The sequence below is a fragment of the Chrysemys picta genome, chromosome 1, assembly GCF_011386835.1.
Source record: "Chrysemys picta bellii isolate R12L10 chromosome 1, ASM1138683v2, whole genome shotgun sequence".
Taxonomy (NCBI): Eukaryota; Metazoa; Chordata; order Testudines; family Emydidae; genus Chrysemys; species Chrysemys picta.
In genome coordinates this window covers 127,072,100-127,088,571 of record NC_088791.1, presented here as the reverse complement: position 1 = coordinate 127,088,571, position 16,472 = coordinate 127,072,100, and the positions used below count along the sequence as shown (strand labels likewise).

The window sequence follows — 16,472 nt, the reverse complement described above, 5'->3', positions numbered from 1 at the left end:
GTCCTACAAAGAAACCTGTCCCCGTATGCCAATTTGCTACTTGCACTTTGCTGACACATTTCCAAATCCAGGCAGTGTGCTTTGGCTTCCCTCCCATTCCTTGTTTTCTCTCCCGTTTGATGGTAATTCTGATGGCCAGTCTACAACGTAGATGACTTGCTGATATCTCAGAGAGGTGGGTTAACAGCTGTACACTGACTAGATCTTTCAGCTGCTCCAGTCCCCCTATTTCATAAGTTTTCAGAGGAATGCCTCAGTTCCCTCTCAGGATGTGGCTCACCTCTAGGCATTTTATCAGGCATTGGTTGTAGTCTAGTTGCCCAAGGAAAGATTTCACAATTTGCATTTCTTCTGGGACCTCCTTAAGTATTTGCTTTCCAGAAACTCCTATTATATAAAATAACAGTAGCTGAATGTGGAAACTGGTCCACGATGGGGATGCACCTCTACTCTACATATTTTCCTCATTTGTAAATAGAATTTCCGAAATGGGAAACGAGATTACCTGCTATATCACAGAGAGCTCAGATGGGCCCCATTCAATTCAAGGCAACTGGCTGTCCTAAGAAGCTCATCAGAACTACTTCCTATAATTCCAAGCAGTTAAGGTGGTGGGTCTCTCTTCTTAAGATTCCCTCTAAATTTGGTTACCATTCACATGAAAAGCAATAATAGGACCTTTGTGGCACACTGGCACTTCCAGTATGTTCAGTTTACTTCATGTTTTAAGTTTCCCTCTAATTTGTGGAGATGTGTTTTACTTCTGGCTCCTTCCCAGTTGTAATGGATCACAGCATACCAGGTGCCCACTGGAGAGAAAAGTAGTTTACCTACCCATAACTTTTCCTTCTGTGAAATGGCCACCTGATGCTCTATGAGACCACCACTCAGGGCATCACCTAATTTGCATTAAATTCCAGTTGAAGGAGAAATCTCTCATTCCTTCCTGCAGAGATAGACGGAAAAAAATCTTGGGATTCCCTCATATTATGATCCTGTTTTGCTGTAAGTCTTCATTTCCATTTGTATAATAAATGGTTAAGTAGATTATCCTGCTTAGAGACAGCCAGTTTTTCATAGTGTTTAACAATTAGATGTTATAGTTTGTCTTCTCAATTTGAGCAGTTGGCTGGGGAATTAGAGTGGTAATCAGTTCTCTAGACAGCTCTACCTGCTAGCAATACATTGTGAAACTAGAGAGGATTTAAAAACAAATAAAACAAAAAACACACCACACACCCCTCTATGCTTAGATGAGAGGAAGGAATAACCCTTGTAAGGGGTCACAGAGCACCAGGTGCCCACAAGGAAGAAGGAAAAAAGTTATGAGTAGATAAATACATTTTACCTTTATTGGACATAATGCTGACCAATAATATACGTTTGCACCATTGGTCAGAGGATGTCAAATATTCCCTCCACAGCCTCCTCAGAATGAGGGATTCCTCTGGACCTGAGCCACCTGTGGACATTTCCATCATTACACTGGGCACCAGCACCTAAAGTAGGCCCCCACTGTTTGGGCTAAGAAAAGCGGAAGGAATACAATTTTTTGCAGTGATGATTTATGACAAGTCCCATTCCTGAAGCGAGCACACCACCCTTTAAAACACTGGCATCCATAGTTACTGGAGGGATTCCTGCTTTGGGATGCTTAGAACTACACACCATGGCACCTGCTTCTGTTCCTGGGTGTAAGAGGGAGGCTGTCCCTTTAAAGTCAGGACATCCTTCTCGCCATAGCCTAGAGACTTGTTTCTTGGAAAGCTACTAGCCTGTGTTAAGGAACCATTCTTACCTCCATACAGGGTATTTCCAAAGTGAGCAAGATGGGTATTAAGTTTGCTGGTGGGATAGGATTGGTGGTTAAGTTATTACAAGGAGATACGTGAATGTGCAATATGGAGCAGGGGTACGATTTGTTTTCGTATTTTCAGTTTCTCACTGCCCTTTGTTTGCTCTCTTCTGAAAGACAGATTTAGTGACTAATCTGAAAGGAACATGAGCATGAAATCTAGTTAGTTTAGTGAGTTAAACACAGTTTTAGATCCTACACTTGGCCCTAAGCCTCCCTGCCAATGTCTGGTTTTATAATTCAAAATGTTCTCTCTCTGCTTGCAGCATGAAAGACACACACAGGTAATGGGAAATGAGTAATTAGACACAAAGTACTTTAAAATGTCCAAAGTAAACCAACAGAAGAATTTTTCTCTAATCTAAAATTAACTGAAAGATGTTATTTGTAGCAATAGCAGTTAAAGAATTCTCAGAAGTCCAATTTTAAGTTGACAGTGTTAATGTTAATATTAATATTAACTCCTTTATACCATATGTTTAAATGTATGTCTGATAAGGAGGGAGTTCATCCATGAATGAGCAAATTCTGAACAGATTTTTACCATCCTTGACTTGCCTGACAAACAGGAGATCTAGGGAAGATCAAAGTAAGCAGCAATAGATAGGATTAAAGATTGACGTTTTCTACCTTTTCAGATTCACTATTTAATCCTTGTACTGCTCAGTATTTGTTTGGGGGCAAGAAAACAGTAGTGTTCAGCCCCAGCTCTGTGATGGAAAGCGTTCAAAAGGGTGGCGTACAGATGGTTGGCAAGTTAAAGTGAGAACTTTTAAAGCAAACTAAGACTGCACAAAAGGTAAATCAGTCTGATTAGCATGACTTGTTTGCCTTTTATGGCAAATTGAAAGACGACAGTCATCTACCACTAAGGCAACTTGTGGGGGGAAACTAGGGAACCCAGACAAATTTCAAAATCAAGGAGATTTTCATAGCCAAATCACAGCTCTGCAGTGATCATGCCATCTTATCTCTTACTTAATTTACTGTCTAAATTAGACTTCACCTCTGTTATTACTTATGAAAATTGTATTATAAAAATATTCTTTACCCAACAGTGTTGTACTATCCACTTGATCAGCATCTAGAAAGAGAGAACAATTCAACTGTGAACAACTAGTCTGGATATTCTTTGCTTTATATAGTAAACTAAAGCAACAAAAAAAAAACCTAATAGCTTTTGAATAAAATTCTGACACTCCACACCAAATAGTTGCTGGAAGGATATCTTTGTATCTTTTATATAATGCATGCTGCCCACTAAGAGTTAAGCCGTTTTATTTTAGAAATAAAGCATGCTTAATGCAAGTACCTTACAAACACTATCATTACACAATATCCAACATTGGCTTGGCTTTTAAAGGCAGACAGGAAACTGCTCTAGTATTATACTTAGGCAGAGTTCTATAAAGTGAGGGAGCACAGTAATCAAGAGAACTATCGAACGACAGAATCTGAATACACTGAATTTTCAAACAGATTATCAGAGGACATAACATTTAAAGTAGTCTCAAAATGCTAATACCAATGAGAGAATTTCATCAGTTTGTAACACAATTTTGGCACTGGCACAGCTTGTTCAAAATATATTTGTAATGCAACCTCAGTCGTGATCCATCTGCAACAGACCTACCCCATAATTTTGAAAAGCTAGCACATGATCCTGTTCTCTTTCAATCTTGATAAAGAAATAGATGACTAAAGAAAGTTTAGTGACAATTAACTATTGATAATTTGTGAGAAAAAACAAAACAAAAAATGAGGTGGACTCACACTCAAAACCCTGGAGACAGGCTATCACACAAAATAAGTGATGTCAGTTTCTCACTGCTACTTGTATAATCTGAAAAGCTGCTTTCCAGATCTGTAACCAATTTAGTTTTGGTTCCTTCTTAACTTTTTATTAAAATCAAAATGAAGACCCGTTAGCCCCATAAACACGCTCAAACTAAAGCCTGAATACTGAAAGACACATATGCATGTGAGAAGTCCCACTGAATTTAACAAGATTACTTGTGTGTGTTTTTGCGAGGTTGTAGTCTAACCTTGCAGTCATTGCCAGTAATGGTTTGATGTGGACACAGCAGCAAAATGAGGAATTAAGTGGCAGAATGCAACTTTTATTAAACTTTAACACAGGGGAGGGGCACTACCTGCCCATCACCCATGCTCTCCTACACCAGACATTTAATTGGTTCCAGTAGGGGGATTACAGGGCTCCTTACCATATAATCCATAATTGGTGCCAGAGTTACAGGATTCCTTACCATACAACCTGTAACATGGGGCTGGCTCTCCTCAGCCTACCCCCCAGGACTCAGCTCTCTCTTGAGTTCTAGCACCCCATAAGGGGGACAGACATGCAGCAGGGTGGGGTCCTCAGCCCACAAGGTCTGACCTCGACCCACAAAATCTGAACCTAGCGTGAGCCCAAGGCCCATAACCAAAATCCAGTCTTTTACCTCTGGGAACCATTCATTTTATTCTCTTAACCACACTGGAAAACAGACGCAAGTTGTGACAATAAACAACTCCACCCCAGTATCTTAGTTAGATATTAAGCACATTCCTACTCAACCCTCTGTGGCTTGAAGGTGCCATGAAGGTGGCAAAATACTCCGTGGTCCTCTGCCAATTGGCCCATGGGAAAAAAAGTTCCTTCCTGACCTCTTAAACTGGCGATTGGCTAGACCCACAGTATCTGTCAGGCAGCGTTCTCATTCCTGTTTGGGTGAGTAGTGTTGCCTGCTGGAATGGAGCTGGGGAATGGTGGCCAATCAGCACCTTTCTCCCCCAGCTGGCCAGTGGGTTCCAGAGACTCCCAGGGGGAACAGCTTCCTATTGTTCCTTGGTGAGTGTCTTCCTCCCTTGCAACTGGGACTGTCCTCCTTTCACCACTACCCCCATCAAGTTCCCCCACCCACTGATGTTAGTGCATGGCATTTTTCCTTTTAATTCAGATTTTAATCAGCATGTTACACTGGCTGTCATCAGATCAATGGTTGGTTTGCATCTGACTGACTAGGCATCAGTTACTGTTCAGACCTTAGAAAAAATTGTGTATAGCACTAGACATACTTCTACTGGTTAAAGGACAGACTCAGGTCCACAGCCAGTATCTGCAAAGATCTGTTTTTCAGTACATATCCCAGTAGTAAGTAATCAAACACATCCAGTCTTTTCTTAAATGTCCTACATACCCAACCTACTGAAGACCTAGAGGTTTCAACAGCATTCTTGGAGAAATCCACTCCTCACCAAATCTCTGTTCTGGAATCTGGCTAAGACTGTATGTTTAGAAATCATTACCCCAATAAGGCATCTGCCTGCACTTCAAATTTTTTTTAAACTTACTGTTTTATAATCAGGTTGACAGAGTTCTAGTCACAACAGTTTAGCAGACACAACTGAGAACAGCTGTGAAATAATCATCATCTGTTACCCAAAGTTAGTTTCCCCTTGTTGATATTTCTCCGAAGTGTCCTGATGAAGGCCACAGCAGAATAAACTTCATCTATGCAGTAACACTTGCTGGAAAGGCACTTCCAAAATATGGGTAATCTTTTTTCTCTCTTAGTCTCCCTTTTTTACTTTTGTATTTTAAAAAAATGACTTATTACTTCGATAAGTTTTCAATAAGATACAGACTTCACAGACTCAGATGTAAAGATTAATTAATATAATTCATCTCTGTGCCAATACTGGACCGTTACCTACAGGACATTTTTTAGTTTTGCCCTAGTCTAGTTTTAAATGTCCCATGCAATAAGGCTTCACTGCTACCCTTGGAAGATTATTCCGCAGCTTATTCAGTAGGTCAGTTTTTTCCTGATGCTCAGTTAAATTGTTCTCACACAGTTGTCCTCCCCTCCACCCACATACACACTTAACTTACACAGGATATGACTATTACCCTATACAAATCTTGTATATCTTTTATGTGTACACCAAACACTTGTAATTTCATGTTCCAACTTCATGCTTAGCCAAGCTATACATATTTGACTGTTAGCTTTCCTCAAGTCAAGCCATACAGCCTTTTAAGCATTTTTGCTGTCTTCTCTGAACTCTCATAATGCCTACAACCAAATATTTTATCTGGGGCACTGCACTTAATGAAAGTGAAGTTTGAGAATACATATAAATAACTTAAAGGAATAAATCCTTACAAGAACACTATAGCTGGCAAATACACTAAGCACACAGGAAATTCAGAGCAAAGGGTAAATTTACAAGAAATCCAAACATTTGAAACCCCAAAAATTCAGTTACAATTTTATTATATTCTCCTACTCTGCATGTCAATCAGAAGCAGAGATTTTCATGCATGCACTCGTAACTACCCATTGGATTAACATCTCAAATCAAGTGCCACTTGCACAAAGAATATACTAAAAATGGAATTCAGTTGCACACAGAAGTTCATTATAAAATAACAAAACAAAAATACCTGGACTCCTCTGCTTGCAGATTTGAGCAGTTAGATCTTGGACATACTCCGGGAAATATTCAAAGCAATCACCATAGGATACTACTTTTATTCCATGCAGAAGCATATCTGCCTGGAGTTTAAAAAACTGGTCTTCATTTTCTTTAAGCACCAACATATAATGTTCTAAATCTACTTTATTCTTTACAGTATACAGAAAGAGAGCCTGGAATATTTGATCACGCAGAGTCTCTCCACAGCCCACAAACAAGAAGGATTTGGTCAGATACAAATTCTGTAGAACCTCCTGTTAAGAATATTAAAATAACAAAAGAAAAATTTTATCTATATGCCCAAAGACACATGGGTCAAAGTAAAAACATTTTTTAAAGTTTCACACACATAAAAGAAGAAATGGAACACTCAGTTTGGCAAAACACAGTATGTTCTTTAATTAAAGTCACACATACCATTACTTCAGGGTCTTGAGTAACATCTTTATATCCTGAAGGATCCAACACCATTCCACAGGGATCTGTATACAAGCCATGAATATGAAGAACTCCATACTTGATATGACCTCTTGCCCACTGAAGAACCTAAAGCAAATCATGCATGTAATATTTACTTTGGATTATATTATACTACTGAAAAAGGGGAAACTATATTCTTGAACAAGTGCCCACACATGTAAAGCACAGTTGATTATTTTTGCCCTTTGTGTACTAAGGTCACAGTATCAGCTATCACTTGCATAAGTTACAGAAAAACCAGTTAAAACTACTAAAATTTTGAAACAGAAGTGCTAAACTGTAGACTGTAAAATGTTCAGAATACAATATAAACAATAACCTTTTAAAGGCTTTTTGCTCTTTTGACCAAAAGAAACTTATTTTAAATCGACAAAGAGCGTTCTAGCTTTTTACAAAAACATAAGACACCACGAGTAAAGCAGCTAGAAAAATCTTAACACCCGTCAGACATCTTTGAGTCTTCCTTTCCAGTGTCTGAGTGATGAGCTAATCACTTCACTAGATTAAGTTACATTTGTGATTGTTACAATTACTTCATCCACATGAACTGTTTCTGTAAATAAGAAATCTACCATTGGTATTTTCTGGCAAATTGTATCACATTATTCAAAACGGACAATGAAAACTGTCTGTCCATGTCTATTATTTTACTTCACTGAAAAGCTTTACAGAAAACAAAAAGTAGTAAAGATTTTCAATAACTAGTGAAAAAACCTGCAAAAAGTACAAGACAAGACAACTCCTTTCCCCTATAAGAAGTCCTGACATTTCATTGCCTTATCATACCTTATCCTTATCTTTCAGGTCTAAAGACTCCATGGGTTTACCCTGTTGCTGACCAAAAATTTCAAGTAAATTGTCATAGTTTGTTGTAAGGACCATAGTGCCTCTCTCCATTAGCCTGAGGATTGACTGTAGAACAACAGGATTCTGAATGTGTTGTTCCAAGTTATCAAACACCTCCATTAAGCAATCCTGGAAAAAGTTGGGCTTGGTATCACCTGTGCGCTGAAGGGGAAGAAAAAAAAAGTGTATAGTTAAAGATAAGCACTGTAACTGCCTTCAGCAGGACAGCAATGGTCCTTAACCATTTGTCCCAATACTTTTTTTTAAAAGGAATTTACTAAAATCATGATATTTAGACAGCTCCTATAGTATATAAAATGTTAGGGTTTGAAATGTCAGAGATAAATCTGAATGGCTTCACACAGCCCTGTATTATTTATATAGCTCATATAGTAAAGTCATCCACTTTTCTAAAGCTTTGACAGGAATCAACTTGTGCAATATATAGGCCGGGGGGAGGGGGGGGGTCTCTTCTGTAGTTTGCCACAGTTAAACCTTCCTCTGTCACTTCCAAACTAAAATATTAAAATGTGCTCCACTCATCTTTTAGCTAATGCCCAAACTCCATGACAGGGTAGACCAGAGGGAATTCACAACACACCAGAGTTCCATAGACTGCATTGGCTTCCTGATCACTTCCAAGTGCAATTCAATGTGCTGATGTTCATGTTTAGAAGCTGTATACATTAGGGTCCTAGCTTCATGGGAAATCACAAGTGCGGTCATTACCTTTGAGGTCAAAAGTTACCATTCCCTAGATTTAAAGTCTTGGGTGCTTGCGGAGAGTCCTTGTCTCAGGAAATCACTTTTGCTCAACCAAGCCAGAGATTCTTAATCTTCAGGATGAGCTGCAAAGCCCGTCTGTATATGCAGGGTTTTCCCTGAGGGGATTGGAGTATTTTGCTCTCTCTCTCAATGCATCTACTGGAATCATTTCTGCTGGAAGACTTCAGGCTGTTTTTAATGGATTTCCTGAAGAAAACTTCTGTCTCAAAATCAGTGGCATAGATGCACATTGGACATGCGTGGACTTTCCTTATTTGAAATAAATGGAGCTGGGACAACTTAAGGCTATCAATAGTGTCAAGGTCTGTCAACATTTCTGTGCAATCTCTGGTTTCAATCAGCAAAGCTATAAATTCCTGTTTGAGTTCAGAACAACACTGACAGACTGACTTCTCATAACACAAGCAAGCGTCTAGAATAATCACAACTAGAATAATCTGTTTCCAGAGTTTTCAGTGATGTTTGAAATAAAACATTCAAATTAATTCAAGTAAAACTGTATACGTGTGTATACACACACATACACACACAGAGCAGTAAAACCCCTACACGCCCCTATTAGAAAGGCCCAATTGTGCTAAGTACTGTAAAGTAAAACAGACTTTCTTCCCCCAAAGGGCTCAAAACCTAGGAATACTACTATTATAATAATGTCTTTAAATAATAAGTACTATATACATACTCACTGGGGACATCTTTCTTATGAGATCATGTGCAACTACAAGCAAGTCTCTGTCTTTGATCACTTTTTTGCGGAATTCAGCAACGTCTCCTGGATGAAGCACCTCCAGTTGTTCAGCTGCTTCAATGACAGCTTCAATACAGCTCCTCCATGAGCACAGTGCTGGTATTTCTGGTGCTACAGCAGCACTCACTCCGGTTCCAATTACCAAAAGAAGGTCCCAAGGCTGCTTCCTTATTAGACTTCTTAAAATCTTCCTAAAATAAAAAACAGAAGATCTACATTTTCTACACACTGTATGTTATCTTGTCAAAGTTTCGTAAGATTTTGATAGAAGAGCAATTTAGTGTGTCCATGTGAACTGTTAGTGCTTGTAAAAAGTGCCAGATTGAAAGCACTGGAGTAGAAATGCTCTTTCTCAACAGATCAGCTTTCTCAAAGTGAGAGATCAATGTACCTCAACCCTAACCAAGAGAAACCACCTCTAGGATGAGAGAATGGGTATGAGACCTCCTACCACTCTATCTTTGGCCTGTGTGCTGTGACTGCAACTAATATGACAATTATTGCAAACTGGGCTGATGGGATTTGTGATCAAGAATTGTACTCAAACCAAATTAATTTCACATAGTTTACTTTTACTTAACAGCCATAAAATAGCAATAGCTTTCACTCGCTGGATTTAAACTGGCAATCTATCGCCAATTTTCAATCCTTTGGGCCACCAGTCATCCTTTCAGCAGTTCTTTTAAGCGAGCTGTACTTCATAGTACCATTGAAAGATCTACTCAGTATAGAGACAAAGTTGAAATATTTTAAAAAGACAAAGGAATAAGGTTCTAGTTCATCTGCATGTTAATCAAATGCTGCAGCAGACAGTAAATTTATGTACAGTTGTGGTGTGAAAGATAGTCACATATATGCTCCTCTTCCCCTAAAGAACTCCCTCAGCTGTTTTCTGTTTATGATCATTAATTATCTCCTCTAGGCCTATGTTAAGCCTGAAGCTTTCTAAACACAAGTTCACCCAAAAATGTTGCCTGCATGAGCTGGCTCTAGGTATTAGCTATACAACAGCAAGTACAAGGAATTCTCAGGCAAGTCTCATGGGAAGGTTTTCTGCAAAACTAAAAGTAAAAATTGGTCTTTGTAAAGAAACATCTCCATTAGTCCAAAGTCATCCTTGAATGCAGAAAGCTTGGTAAAATGGATAGAATTACTGAGGGACGGAAACCTCATTTTCAATTATATCATGCAATTAAAGAAAGAAATTCAGGAAAGAAGAATTTTTTTTCATTTATTTTTGAAGTTTTGTAGCTTCTCATTAATCTTGGCTTCAGCAGGCAATCTTGAAAACCCTTTTTTTCTGCTAAAACTGTGCATAGTTATAAAATATAAAGTTACCACAGGCATAATCTACAAAGCTCTGGTTATTTACATCATATGCACATTACAAATTTGAGAAAAAAATTGGTATGATTATCTGATAGAGATGTGGAATATATTTCAATAACGTGGAAGAACTCAAACAATTTGACAAATATTCAACATTAAATTTGGTCTACAATATTTAACTCTTAAAACATCCCTTATATCAGGGGTCGGCAACGTTACGCGGCTCGCCAAGGTAAGCACCCTAGCGGGCCGGGCCAGTTTATTTATGCCTGCTGACACGGCAGGTTCAGCCAATCGCGGCCTCCACTGGCCACGGTTCACCGTCCCGGGCCAATGGGGACGGTGGAAAGCCGCGGCCAGCACATCCCTCGGCCCACGCCGCTTCCCGTCACCCGCATTGGCCCGGGACGGCGAACCACGGCCAGTGGGGGCCACGATCGGCCGAACCTGCCGCATCAGCAGGTAAACAAACTGGCCCGGCCCGCTAGGGTGCTTACCCTGGCGAGCTGCGTGCCGAACGTTGCCGACCCGTGCCTTATATCATTGCTGGAGGTGGGTAAGCAATTGGGATTTCTAGGTCATATTATCTGAATCTATAAGCAACAAGTTAAACATCCTTGTTGAAATTGCCTCAGGCACAGCAACAACTCAAGTGGCTAAAGAGCTGGTTTATACAAATAAAACACTGCTTTTATGCTCACATTTCTTTCTGCTACAGCACACACAAATTGATTGTTTCCTCCAGGCATAAATGCTACCTATTTCTCACTAACAGCTTAGCCAAGTATGAAACATACTGGCAATGGGAAAGTTATGTTCTCAGGCAAAAGTTAAGACTTTTGAGCATATGTGGTGCCATTTTTAAACCTTATTTAAAATATTAAAGTTTGGGTATTTTGGGTAGTTATATAAAGTAACCTTCTCTCCCAATAATTTCTCTTTTTTTCTTCACCCAGTTATCATAGCCTGTACTGAAACTATTTTCATGCTGCCCTTAAGCCAATAAAGGGGGACCATCATGGACAGTAATTAACTCAAGAGGCCTTTTCATTGGTGACTTTGACTTTTGCACATTTTTGTTAACACATTGAGTTTTCATATAGATATTTAAAAAAAAAACAAACAAAAACACACACTTTCCATGTTGCTTTGCAGAAAATTTCAGACATTAAGGCCCAATCCTCAAAGGAATCAAATGGGAGGACCCTTATGCTCTCAGAGTTCCACTGAATCTACAAAACTTAGAGGGAGTCTGCCTGTATGAATCCTTTTGAGGATTAGAGTCGAAACAAGTGGGAAGTGAAGTAAGACAGTGTACTAAAAATTTTGGAAGGCTAAAGCAGCAACTATGATCTTTTCATAAAGGTGCATCTGGAATCTTTAAGCTTCATGCCCGCTCCCACAGTTACCTTTGACTCAAGGGTCTCAGTGGGTGATGCCCAAGGAACAAGAGTCCTACCCTCTCTCTCTCACACACACTAGTTACCATTATATTTACCTTGATTTTTGTTCACTTCTGTTGGTTGTCCTTTCTTCTGAGTCCATCTCTGAACCCTATTTAAAAAAAAAGTTTAGCAACTATAAATACCTCAGTTTATATATGCAATACCTAAAAAACGCCCGATTACTGCCAAAATTAAATATTGATGTATTTGAAAGTTTCTTTGCATTTTCAATTAAATTAATTTATGTGCGACTTCTCACAGACAGAGAAACTAATGTAATTACAGAAGAAGAGGGACTTTGATTTCAAAGCTGTCAATTGATTTAAGTGGAGCTATGACAATTTACACCAACTGAGGATCTGCCCTACATCTAGATTCAAGAAGAGAGAAAGCAATTTTTTTATAGTTATATTTGTGCTTTCCTTAACCCCAAATCTGAGTGGCAAGTGGAGGAAAGGCAGTTCATCTAACCGTACATCTCTTTTGCTTTCCAAAATATATAAATATCACATACATACACTCCTCCTCATTCAAGGCAATTGTGAAAGATTCATATGAAAATATTTTTAACAGCTTAAAAAGTGTTTCAGCTCTTACAAAACAATCCCATTAGCAAAGGCATACTACTGAATTTATAAGTCATAAAATACAAACATGATACAGAAAAAGAAAAGAAAATCTCTTCAAGGTTATTTCCTTAGGGTTATATTTAAACATGTTGTGTCTGGCTAAATAGGTAAACTTTGTTCTCAATACTATCCCTTCCCACATAGTCACATTTATTGTTATAAATTCACTGATGTCAACAGTCACCACTAGCAGTCCAGTGAACTTTACTGTATAATTCATTATTCCTCCAAGAAGTCCAAGTGATTTCATTTCAGTTAAATTAATCTGCTTTATGAAAATCCATAAGAAGATGAAAGGGTCAAAAATCAGCCATGTTCCCCAAAAGGCTGTTGGTCCTGTAATCCCGTTTACACAGTGAAACAGTCATTATGGCTACTCTACATCCTACCACAGAGCGTTGGGACTACTGGATCCACATAATTGCAAGACTTGCCCAGGACTCATGGAGACTCCATTTCTGCCGGGCACAAAGGGTGGAAGAGGCCTCCTACATAGCTGACCTCCTTACAGTCTCCTGCACAACTCCATTGCTAGGGTCAGTGGCTCAGAGGTTCTTGTGTCATCCCTCTACTTCATGAGTAAATCAGATGACCAGATCACATGAAGAACAGAACAGACCCCATTAACAATTCATTATTTTAAATGAAGTATCTACAAGCATTTCTAAGTCACTTATTGGCATAGCATCTAGAAGCACCTATCCCAGCTGAGCTCTTTCTGCTCTAGAATGCCATAGGCATTTTTTCTGGATTTGTGTAAAATATGTACATATCATTACTACTTCCATAGCATTATGAACATCCCAACCTGAATGAACTGTCAATATTTTTTGTTTTATCCTTCTTGCAGTAAGTAGATTCTCAAGTGCAAAGTATAGTACTGTTCTGCTTATACAGTGCTAGCTAAAGAAAGTGCACGGATCTAACTTTCGGAAGAAAACAGAGCAAAATGGAGAACTCAAGTAAAGCTGTTATGTCGTCACATTTTTTAACCACCACCCTACATGCCTCAGAATTGGATGAACATTTACCATTTCAAAGTAACCTATGAAAGAATGCTACTGCCAGAGCTCTCCACACCAGCAGTAACCATAGTTCTCCACCTGCCACTATTGAGGAAGATCAAAAGTATTTATATGCCTATTAGAAATTGCGGAGGTTAACCACTTCCTCCAAAATAGGCTCATAGTTAGTTTAGCTCACACTTAAGAATACATATGACAAAATGCAATTTATAAAGCTAATTTTGCACACAACTCCAATAAGATGCCTCTGCTCTTTGAAACATATAGTAACTTTCTAAAATGATGTCATATCAGGAAAGTTTAGAGAATATTTCAGGTTCTGAAGAATTACTTAGCCCAGCCCCATCTATGACAAACAATTACTAATATTATGTTTTTGCTACAATAAAAACAAAACAGTCCAAAACATACCAAGGTGGCGAACATGACTAACTCATTCCCTGAAGACAAATTTCTGATATTTAAGTTATTCAGGAGGCCAATTAAAGGTGTAAAACAAATTAAGAACTTTACCTTTCTGATATGCTATGTTTCACTAGTACAAACACTTAGGTACTCTGCAGGTCTCAAACTAATGAAAATTAGAGTAAGAAAATATTAAAAAGAAAAAGTGTCCGAGATGTCTGCCCTAGAGCAATTTTCTGTGTTACATCTCTTAAATTAGCATTCCTAACATTTCAGGTTGTCATGCAAACTTTGCTCATGACAGTAGTTGCATTTGGAGACGCATAAGGATTTGCAGGATAGGTCCTTTGTAGATCACAGAAGATAGAAAGATAATGACACTTCCTTTTACACAATTCCCTGAAATACAACATGACTGGAGGGCAGAACGAGTTTAAGCTACTTATTCACTTAAATACAAAGGTAAAGTTAAACTACAGTGAATAGGTCAACCTCTTCCCTCAGTTACACCAATGTAAATCCAGAATTAATCCACTGACCTTCATGGAGTTACTCTAGATTTATACTGGTGCAACTAAGATTATGAATTAGTCTGAATTTAATTCTATACTATAAAAAGACTATAGAACCAAGAAAACATTTTAAAACTGAGGGCACTGTACTCAGAATAAGGAAAAATATATATGAAAAAAATGAAATACACTCTACCTCGATAGAATGCTGTCCTCGGGAGCCAATATTTTTTTACCGTTTTATAGGTGAAGCTGCGTTATATCGAACTTGCTTTGATCCACCGGAGTGCGCAGCTCCCCCCACCCCCGGAGCACTGCTTTACCACATTATATACAAATTCGTGTAATAGCAGGTCACGTTATATCGGGGTAGAGGTATCAAGTATATGAAAACACAAAGACAGTATGTAAATAACCAATTCTAGTCTCATTTGGTTCCACTCAATCAAATAATCTGCTCCTTCCAATCCTTCCCCTCCTGAAAGCTATTCCCTTGTTGATCTTTTATTTGGGAAAGTATCCCTTTCTGTGTCTCTGCTGGAATAGTGAACTAATAGAATGCTCTCCTTCCAAGAAGTTTTCTTACCAAGAGTAAGGTCCAAAGTACCATCCTACTGCAACAACCTCAAGATGTATGCTGAAAAGTAACCTTTGCAAAGCTATGTCTCCCTCCAACAGCCTTCTCTAGACAATGTAAACCCCAAATAATCCCAGAACTGCATTTTGGCAGGTTAATTTAACTACATCATAATCCCTTAGAAAGTTCCAAGGCTTCATTAAATTAATTCTATTGCTTTGGTTTTATAAAGAGGGGAAGAATAAATTTTAATTTGGCTGGAAGAGTTCACTGTTGTGGTGCTGAAGGCCCACACTGTGCAACCAGTTGCATGCGCCCAAACACATGGCCCCTGGGGCTTCTTGCAGGCTCTCAGGTCCATCTTCATGGAGCTTATTAAAGATTCCATTGCTTAATTTGTTGTTGAGACATATTATGGGACCATTGGATAAAAATGAATAAAAGAAATGAAAAAAGTGTCTGCTAGAAGCACAAAAAGGGTTCTGATCTTAGATGTCACTTCTAGCTCTAAAGGATTTTTAGAATGAAAACATTTTTGCTGCTACATTTAATAATTCAATGCTTCCTTTCACAAATCCCATGGCAAACCATTACCCAAAATGTGTATCATCTTATCACTTGGGGAATTACAGCAGATTCAAAATCTAAAATAATAATCTATTTAGAACAAACCAGATAAAAATCTAGAAAGCAAGATTAGTTTAACAGACTGAGTTTAAGGAGTGACTTGATTACAGTCCATAAGTACCTAAATGGTGAACAAATATTTAATAATGGTATCTTCAGTTTAGCAGAAAAAGGTATAACACAATCCAACGGCTGGAAGTTGAAGCTAGACAAATTCAAACTAAAAAAATAAATGACTTATTTTTGAACAGTGAGAATAATTAACCACTGGAACAATTTACCAAGGGTAATGGTCAATTCTCCATCATTGACCATTTTTAAATCAAGATTGGATGTTTTTCTAAAAGATAGGCTCTATGAATTATTTTGGGGAAGTTCTATGGCTTGTGTTACACAGGAAGTCAGATTAGATCATGATGGTCTCTTCTGGCCTTGCAATCTATGAATCGAGGGCTTCTCCAGATACATGGGATTTGAGGCAGCAATACAAAGGTAATAATTCTAAAATATCTGAACAAGAAAGTATAACCGCTTTACTCTGAAAAATATTGTACTGTACCATAACTCTCTCCATGCAATTTTGGGGGAATCAGTCCGTAAGAATACTGATAACTATAACTGTTAATATATCAGTAACTTTCCAAAATGATTGATTGTGTTAGAACACTTTGTATTTACAGTATGCACTACAATACTAGCTGTCAATGTTACCATCGCAGTTCCTAC

General features: G+C 38.4%; 1 protein-coding gene across 14 annotated transcripts in view; it reads right to left on the bottom strand.

The window, feature by feature from the left end:
- The window catches only part of FAM118A (family with sequence similarity 118 member A), a 30,721-nt gene that overhangs the window by 12,410 nt on the left and 1,839 nt on the right, over window positions 1-16,472 (bottom strand). For 7 of the 14 annotated variants that reach the window (XR_010593199.1, XM_065570140.1, XM_024100396.3 and 4 more), the window contains 6 exons: window positions 12,025-12,080; window positions 9,136-9,388; window positions 7,604-7,825; window positions 6,755-6,883; window positions 6,306-6,591; window positions 2,907-2,939 (listed from right to left, as the gene is read on the bottom strand). Coding sequence is in view for 8 of the 14 variants with exons in the window: in XM_065570140.1 (XP_065426212.1) it covers window positions 2,907-2,939; window positions 6,306-6,591; window positions 6,755-6,883; window positions 7,604-7,825; window positions 9,136-9,388; window positions 12,025-12,071 (970 nt within the window). In the remaining 6 variants the exon portion in view is untranslated. Of the gene's footprint in view, window positions 1-830; window positions 1,463-1,798; window positions 1,991-2,906; window positions 2,940-6,305; window positions 6,592-6,754; window positions 6,884-7,603; window positions 7,826-9,135; window positions 9,389-12,024; window positions 12,081-14,738; window positions 14,855-16,472 lie in introns of those variants that run through there. The other 7 variants (XR_010593194.1, XR_006173677.2, XR_010593195.1 and 4 more) reach the window with 5 other exon arrangements.